The sequence below is a fragment of the Poecilia latipinna genome, unplaced genomic scaffold, assembly GCF_001443285.1.
Source record: "Poecilia latipinna isolate Pla-1442-1.1 unplaced genomic scaffold, P_latipinna-1.0 Scaffold4486, whole genome shotgun sequence".
NCBI lineage: Eukaryota > Metazoa > Chordata > Actinopteri > Cyprinodontiformes > Poeciliidae > Poecilia > Poecilia latipinna.
Window position 1 is genome coordinate 1 of NW_015117102.1, and position 8,444 is coordinate 8,444.

General features: G+C 36.9%; 1 protein-coding gene across 2 annotated transcripts; it reads left to right on the forward strand.

Annotated features, from left to right (window-relative positions):
• Positions 1-1,163: 1,163 nt before the first annotated feature.
• LOC106942699 (sialic acid-binding Ig-like lectin 14) lies at positions 1,164-2,294 on the forward strand. Of its 2 annotated transcripts, XM_015026029.1 has the most exons (4): positions 1,164-1,182; positions 1,270-1,327; positions 1,417-1,788; positions 1,901-2,294. In XM_015026029.1, the coding sequence occupies exons 2-4, from the start codon at positions 1,285-1,287 to the stop codon at positions 2,185-2,187; spliced, it is 702 nt and encodes a 233-aa protein (XP_014881515.1). In that variant the 5' UTR covers positions 1,164-1,182; positions 1,270-1,284; the 3' UTR covers positions 2,188-2,294. The 2 variants fall into 2 exon arrangements, with proteins under 2 accessions (XP_014881515.1, XP_014881516.1); XM_015026030.1 differs by lacking the exon at positions 1,164-1,182 and having other exon boundaries at positions 1,252-1,327.
• The last annotated feature ends 6,150 nt before the right edge of the window (positions 2,295-8,444 follow it).

Genomic DNA, 8,444 nt, shown 5'->3' on the forward strand with positions numbered 1-8,444 from the left:
CTACCACCAGTCTTGTCTCATGCCAACTGTAAAGCATCCTGAAACCATTCATGTGTGGGGTTGCTTCTCAGCCAAGGGAGTCGGCTCTCTCACAGTCTTGCCTAAAAACACAGCCATGAATAAAGAATGGTACCAGAATGTCCTCCGAGAGCAACTTCTCCCAACCGTCCAAGAGCAGTTTGGTGATGAACAATGCCTTTTCCAGCATGATGGAGCACCTTGCCATAAAGCAAAGGTGATAACTAACTGGCTCAGGGAACAAAACATAGAGATTTTGGGTCCATGGCCTGGAAACTCCCCAGATCTTAATCCCATTGAAAACTTGTGGTCAATCATCAAGAGACGGGTGGACAAACAAAAACCAAGGAATTCTGACAAAATGCAAGCATTGATTCTGCAAGAATGGACTATCAGTCAGGATTTGGTCCAGAAGTTGATTGAGAGCATGCCAGGGAGAATTGAAGAGGGGTCAACACTGCAAATACTGACTTGCTGCATTAACTCATTCTGTCAATAAAAGCTTTTGTTACTCATAATATGATTGCAATTGTATTTCTGTATGTGATAACATCTGACATACACACATGAAAACCAGAGTGCAGCAGATCATGTGAAAATATAATATTCGTGTCATTCTCAAAACTTTTGGCCATGACTGTAGTACTTTATAAGCACAAGACTCACTCTCACCAACAGTAACGTTTCTTACCACATTTTTCCGCATGGGTAATGTTATGGAACTGATTAAAAATATTAAAATTCCAAAGATTTAATCTGATGTCAAGCGTTACTATAATTGCTCCACACCTGATGCTGGGTAAACTCTGCTGACTTTCAGGAAGTGATTCATAATGATACCTGAACTGATTTTACACAATAACCTTCTAATTCATAGACCACATTGTTACAGATTTTATTTAGCACTTGTGCTACATTTATTTTTTTCCTCCATCTAAAATTTGTTCATTTAAAAGTACAAAATAGCTACATTATAATCCGCTTATGACGTTGGGAAAGTTTGATTGCAAACTGTAACAATTTCTGGCTTCAAGGTCTAAGCTTTTGCTTTATAAGCACAAGACTCTCTCTCACAACACAACAGGACAGAGACATAATCTTAGGCTTCAAAACGTTCAAATCTTACAAGATTTAATTTCAGTCATATGTTAAAGAAAATTAAAAGTGAGTGGATCATTACTTTGAAGATTAAGAAGAATTCACTAAAGACTTTTCTATCTTTATCTTAATCTTTATGTTTGTTTTTCTTAGACTTCTACTCAGCTGATGATGGATTTGAAATTGTGGCTCTCAATTCTGATGGTTTGTGGTAAGTTTAGCATGAAAATGACAATTCATGAAATATCGTCATTTCATCACTGTCTACTTGCTGAAAAAGTATTTTGTGCTTTATTGCAGAGATGGCTGAATCTATAGGCTCAGGCAAGAGCTGGCTCATATCTGTACCATCAAAAATCCCTGTTCTTGAAAGCTCATGTGTGGTCATTCCCTGTGAGTACGATTACCCCACGAAAGGTAACCTGTGGAAAAAGTGGCGGGGATATTGGACAAGAGGTGACGAGACTGTTGCATCAAATAACCCCAAGTTCAAACTAAAGCAGGAGTTCAAAGGGCGATCCAGAATTACAGGAACCATTGAAAGTAACGACTGCACCTGGCAGCTGGATGACGTCAGAGAAACCGACACTGGTCCGTTTCACTTGACTATTGAAATTCCAAGACATTCAAAGTTCATCTTTTCAAAAGATCCAGTGACCCTTGATGTCTTCCGTGAGTATATTAGAGACCTTTTCAATAATCCCAAACCATTTACTTTAAGATAGTAAAACATGTTTAAATAACTATTTAACAAGTAATTTTGTGAAAATTGTTGATTGTACAGGAGTTCCTGAGCCTCCAGTGATGACTGTTTCAGTAAATAATCATGCATCTGCCACCTGCACAGTTACTCATGCCTGTCCATCATCTCCTCCCAAATTCTCCTGGAGTCACCCCGGGAAGACCAAAACGAGTTCAAAAAAGCTGAAAGAAGGGTTGTGGTCAACAAAGTCGACCCTCACCTTCACCCCTGAAGAAGCCGACTTCAACAAGCCTTTAAAATGCACGGTGAATTTCAATGACAAGAAGACTACAGAGGGCTCTGTGCTTCTGGTCAAGAAGAGTACCTAGTTAAACTAAATATGGAATACTAAATTAAAGCAATATTTTCAGAGCTATCTGCCATAATGACAAAGTGATTTTTCAGAAAACGCTTTCATTTAGTAAAGCTTAAAAAAAATCGACATTTAGAGAGAGAGAAGAAATTCTTGTTGCATGCTTTGATTCATATCACCATTTGAGTTGATTTTTTCATAAATCTTTTAATAATGTGTTAGAGGCACAAAAGTTAAGATTCTTTACCTTTGATGATTTTCTAATAGAATTTATGGATTTATCTTGTTTAGCTGTTTTTCTTTCTTTTACTCTTTATCAACTGTAAAATCATACACTTACTATTAAATTTACATCATACTCCAATGTCCTCAATTTGTCCTATTCTTTTGTTTTAAATGTGCAATATGTAACTTTTGTATGTTCATATTTGTTAAAAATCCACTATATTGGGGTGCTGTGGTGGCGCAGGTTCAAAGCATGACCCACGTATTGAAGCCCTAGTCCTCACGACGGTGGCCGCAGGTTCGATTCCTGGCCTGGTGACATTTGCCCCATGTGTTCTCCTCTCTGATTGCCCTCTTTCCTGTCGAACTACTTACAAATAAAGGCCATTAGACCCAACAAAACCTTTTAAAAAAAATTCACTATACTAATACTATGAAAGTTGATAATGAGAGAGATAATCTGTGCCCCCATTTATAAACATATTCCGCTCCCGAAGCAAAACCAGCCAATCAGAGTCAGGAGGCGTGTCTTTGCTTACGCGTGTACGTGCAGCTCACACGCGCACCAGTCGTTCTACCAGAAGCTAGCGGTGCGCTGTTTTTGTGCTAATGGCGGAGAAACAAACCCATTTTACAGGGAAACCCCTAAGTTATGGAGTAGTACCTGGTCCAAAAATCAAAACGAAAGGTAAGCTAACAGAGAGAATTAGACCAAGCCCGAAATAAAACGAGGCTAAATATCAGAGCAACGCTTAATGGTGGAGGGAGTAATGCTCGTAAAGGATTCAAAACCGATCTGGAGTTAGCCAGATCTCTGTCTGACAACGAAGTATCTCCTTTTGATTTGCTTTATTTTTAATGCAAAAAAAAAAAAAAAAAAAAAAAAACACAGCTGAGATAAGGTTACAATATCACTGGTGATAGCGCAAAACTAATATTACTAATATTACTCTGTAGCTTGATGCAGCGCTGTAAAAAAAAGTTGTATTCTGCTAAGATGAGTTAGCAGATCATTTTAATAATACCTGCTAACACAACCTCGGTATACATATTGTCTCTATGACTACTATTATTTGACCCAAAGTATTTTTGGATAAGAATTAAATGCATTTAGATTTGTTGAAATTATTTTTCTGATGGGCTCCGCAGTTAACGGATTATTACGAAAATTTGCACTTGCATCAGCTGTTTGTAATCTCGGGTATCATAAAGTATTGTGTTTCACATAATGGACTACTGATTTCGTAGTAAATTGTTTCCGTTTCATAATACTGAACCACTGAAAAATGTGGACTACTTCTTCTCTACAGAATATGTTTGGTTGCAGATTAATTTCCGTGAGTAAATACTGAAAATACGATAGCAATGTAGCTGTGGTCACTTCTGTAATATGAAATGGCAAAAACAATTTAGCGAAAATCATTATAGTTTTCTGGTACTATGCTGGGCAATGAATGCTTTTTGACATTCTGTCTGAATGGTCAGCAATGCATTGGGCGTGTATTATGATAATCAAACAATGTTCGCCAACAGTGAAACATTGTGGGGGGGAAAGAAAATGCAACCACTGTACATTTAAAATTTTTAAAAGTTCAAACTGCTATCTTCATTTTCTAATTTAGGACATGTTAGCGTGGTTCCTGGGAAGAGCAAAAGGAGGTTCATGTTGACTCCTTCGACTTACAGCCATGAGACCAAATGCTGTCCGGTGTGCCAGCTCCCACCACACAGGAGCTACTGGTGACACAAGTGAGCAGAGGCCCGGGTAAGAAGTAAATGTTTGTATCAAACCATCACTGCTACTTCTTACCTTCCCAGTGAAAACTGGAAATTAATTATAATTTTAAAAAAGGTAGGCCACATTTGGGCAAGGTATGAATATGATTATGAATATTTTTAAACATGCATGTTTTCAATTTACAGCACTGGAGTTGTTTGGTTAACACTGGCATAGAGTGGCGTCTATATTAAAAGTTCCTCCAGCAATAAGTTATATGCTGCTTGTAAGAGAATAACTGAATAAAGACGCCTGAGCCTCTGCAAAATGATGAACATGAAGAGGTCTCTCATCTTGATTTGACAACAATCTTCCCTGGAAAATATTTCTCCCAAGTGGCTGTTATCTGCTTCACATTAGTTCTTGTTTTATGAGTCAAACATTTTCCATTAATGAAGAATTTAAAATAAAATACGCTGTTTGTGTCAGCTATGGACAGCAATGCCAAAAGCAAAAACGAGGTTGAAACTTTTCAGTTTTCTTTTGAGTAATGTCGATGTTTTGAAAAATTTCACTGAGGTTCGCAGCAACTTCCCTTTCTGAGAGTTAATTCTGAACAGACATACATGCACTTAGATGTGGGTTTTTCCACACTAGACCAAGAGTACACGCCCAACAACCACCACGTTTTCTTCGTTTATTAATTAACAGTCATAATCTGACTTATTTTCACATCTGCACTTACAAAGCTTGCAGGTCAACAACTATAGGAACATCATTTGATCCCTTTAAAGTCTGTCTCTTGTCAGAATAGTTTTACTTTTAAACATGTTAAATATCACAATTTTCAAGCAAAAGAGGAAATTCTAAAGACAACACTTGCACAACATGTTGTAACCAAATAAGTGGTACATTTTTACAAGACTTTATTTGGAAAAATTATAGCTGCAAGCAAAAGTGCCTTATGAGGCACTCTAATGTTTGAGAGTTAAATGTAACCCAAATATTTTTAGAATTCATTTCCTTTCTTTAAGGAAATGACTTAAATATATTTAGAATTAATTTCCTTTCTTTAAGGAAATGACTTAAATATATTTAGAATTAATTTCCTTTTTAACCTGGTTAACACTGTTGGTGTAGATTGCATTTGCAAGTGGAATCTGCACAGAACATCTGCGGCACACATCAAAATGCTTACACAGAACAAACTTACTTTAAATATGATTAAACCATTAATTACAGACCAGGTAGACAAACTGCAGCTTTTCCTCTATTTATTAGACATTGGCATATATTTGATCATCCCAGTCAGTCTGAAAAACAAATATAATGTAAAATTATTGCATTTACTCAAGAATTTGTGAAAGTAGAGATGAATACATACCCCAGCATTTCCATTCACATCTTCATTCATATAAATATTAGAAGAATGTGGATCATCACAAGTCTTGTTCCTGGGAATACAAATCATATGTTTTGAAAACAATTATAAATAAGATGAAAAGTTTGCTTAGTTGAGTGATGAGGATGTTTTGAGACCTTCTCTTGGGGGTCCTGACTTCTTTGTGTCATTTAAGTGTCTCTAGGTTTCCCCCTGCTGGCCGAATAAAGGTATAACTTTAAAAGTATAATTTTCTAAGAGGAGTCTACTATTCATGGCTTTGTGCATAGAATCCTGTTAGAGCTATTGTCTCCTTAAGGTTAACTTCGGTCAGAAAAAATATAATAAGCTACACGGATTCATAGTGTGAAATAAATTTGTCATAAAATGCAAAGAATCATAAATAAAATCTAGAACTACCTGAGGAGGAAGCATTGTGCATATAAAAACCATGAACAAGAACATTCCAAGATGGATTTAGGCCTGTAGAGACTAAATCTATTTAGGCTCTACAGGCTTTTCCTGAAGGATAATCTAGGACAGGTCCTATTTCAAAAATAGCAGCCAAATTAAAACCCTTCGACATTTCCTCTGAATCATCAACAGGCAGACTATCTTCCAATCAATACCCAAATATTTAGAGGATGATATTTTATCAAGAAGGCCGTCCACTGATCAGAAATACCAGTATCATCAAGATTTAGGTTTAGTTCTAGAAAACGGCATGATTTGTTGTCTTCATGCTAAGGATCAGCTTCAGGTCATACATTGATGTATCATGTTATCTACATAACAATGCACTTAATCTGTAGACCAGGGGTTTCCAAAGTCGGTCCTCGTGGGCCGGCATCCTGCATGTTTTACTTCTCTCCCTAGTGGTAGCAACAACCTCTTCAGCAAGTCAATGTTCTCCTTAGGCCTTCTAACGAGCCATCATTTGATGCAGGTGTGCTGAACCAGGGAGAGAACTAAAACATGCAGGATGCCGGCCCACGAGGACCGACTTTGGAAGCCCCTGCTGTAGACACATTCTTTCAAGTGCATGAAAAAAATTAGGTCAAAAACTGCCTTTAGAAATTCTCTAAATATTTAACATATTTACATTAAAATATTAATTTTAATGTAAACGTTAAAATGTTTACAGATAGAATACACAGATAAATTGTATGTGTCACTATGTCAGTGTTTTGGGATGTGTTGTGGGTTTCTTTGTTTCATAGGTTTAGTTTTCTGTCCTATGTCAAGTTTTATTTCTTGTCTCTATGGATCTAGGTCATTGGTTCTCCAGCTCTGTCTCCTCTGTTGATTTAACACATGTTTTTCCACCTGTGCCTCCTGATCAATTATTCACCTCACCTGTTTCCTGTAGTATTTAAGTTAAAGCCATGTCCTTGTCTGTTGCTGGATTGTGTGTGTGTCTCACCTGGCGACACCCTTGTTTTGTCTACTCGTGTCTGAAAAAAAAAAAAAATCAGTAAAACTGCAAGATGCCATGCCAATGTTCATTTTTTGGTTCACCTTCACTTCCTAAAACACCTTATCTGACATTATATGTCATTTTTTACTCATAAAACATTGAGCTGGACAGGCCGTGAAACATTTTTTTCCCTCGTTGTTGATAGCACAATACATTGCTCCTTTTGTTCGAGAAACATTTGACACTATGTAGAGGTTTCCCTGAGAGATCTTTGCTCCAGTTTCATTGTGCCACTCGTAGTGACTGACAGGAGGGTGAGCCTCACTGGAGCAAGTGAGAGCCACAGTTTCTCCCACCTTTACGTCGACTTTGTACTCAATATTCACATTCAATGGTGCATCTGCATGAATATATAAACACCCTTCCCATATTAACTATACCGTTTGTGATGGCATCTGGTATGAGAATATCATGAAAAAGGTATATCCACAGAAATTGTTGTCCTCATAGGGTGGTTCGGCTTACAGATGTAGAGGCAAACAGGATTTTAGAAATATGCCATGATAATATGGTAATTAATTATAGCATCATGAAACAAAATTACAATAAATCAATGAAAGTTGGTTCATGTTGGCTTTCTTAGCTCACAATGTTTAGGTGGTGAACATTAATTCGTTAATTTTAACCTGGCAGAATGAATTTGAACTAGTTCTTGTTTAGGAAGAACTGGCAACACATTGACATACATTTATTTGTAAAATTATCTACAAAACAGTGAATTCTTAAAACAATCATGCAGCAAAATGCAACGTTGTCACACCACCTCTTCAGCTTTTTTTGACCTCAATGTGGCTTCCGTGACTTATGTTTATATTGCGTTCTCTATATTTTCACTTCTCTTTTAAAAGGTTTTAAAAAGCAAAACTCATTGAATCTTCTAAGAAATGGGCTACAGCAAAAAAAGAGACCAGTGTGGAAATAGACCAAAAACTCTGATGTTACAAACACCTTGTTGGGTCCAACCAATAACAAGGAATGTGTAAATGATAAAGTGGCAGAAGAGTGAATTTTCAAACAAAGAAACCACAATAGTGGTGTGGCTGTCTGTGCGGTAGTTTCCTTGCAAAATTGAAAGCTGTGGGTTCAATTTCAGTTCCCTACTGTCATATATTGACGTGTCCATGGGCAACTGAGTGGGCCTGTGTATGAAGTAATTGGTATGATTATGACAAAAGTGGAAATAAGTTCAGAAACCATATATTTTTCTTAATATATGACTACTTTTTTGTCACCAAAACTATTATGAGCTAAAGCCTTAACATGTTTAACCCTCCTATTGTCCTCGGGTCAAGCTGACCCGAGGACAATAGGAGGGTTAAGGATAAGTAGTAAAAACATATATTTCTTTTTGCATTTTAACATATAGGACTGATGAAATATATTAAAATTCCAAAGATTTGATCTCAGGTCAAGCATTACTATATTTAATTGCTCCACACCTGATGCTGGGTACACTGTGCTGACTTTCAGGAA

Bases quoted from the DNA above. Each gene is read 5' to 3' on its own strand.
- LOC106942699 (XM_015026029.1), top strand. From the start codon at position 1,285: ATGATGGATTTGAAATTGTGGCTCTCAATTCTGATGGTTTGTG. The intron at 1,328-1,416 runs GTAAGTTTAGCA...GCTTTATTGCAG, and splicing joins CTCAATTCTGATGGTTTGTG to AGATGGCTGAATCTATAGGC. The intron at 1,789-1,900 runs GTGAGTATATTA...TTGATTGTACAG, and splicing joins AGTGACCCTTGATGTCTTCC to GAGTTCCTGAGCCTCCAGTG.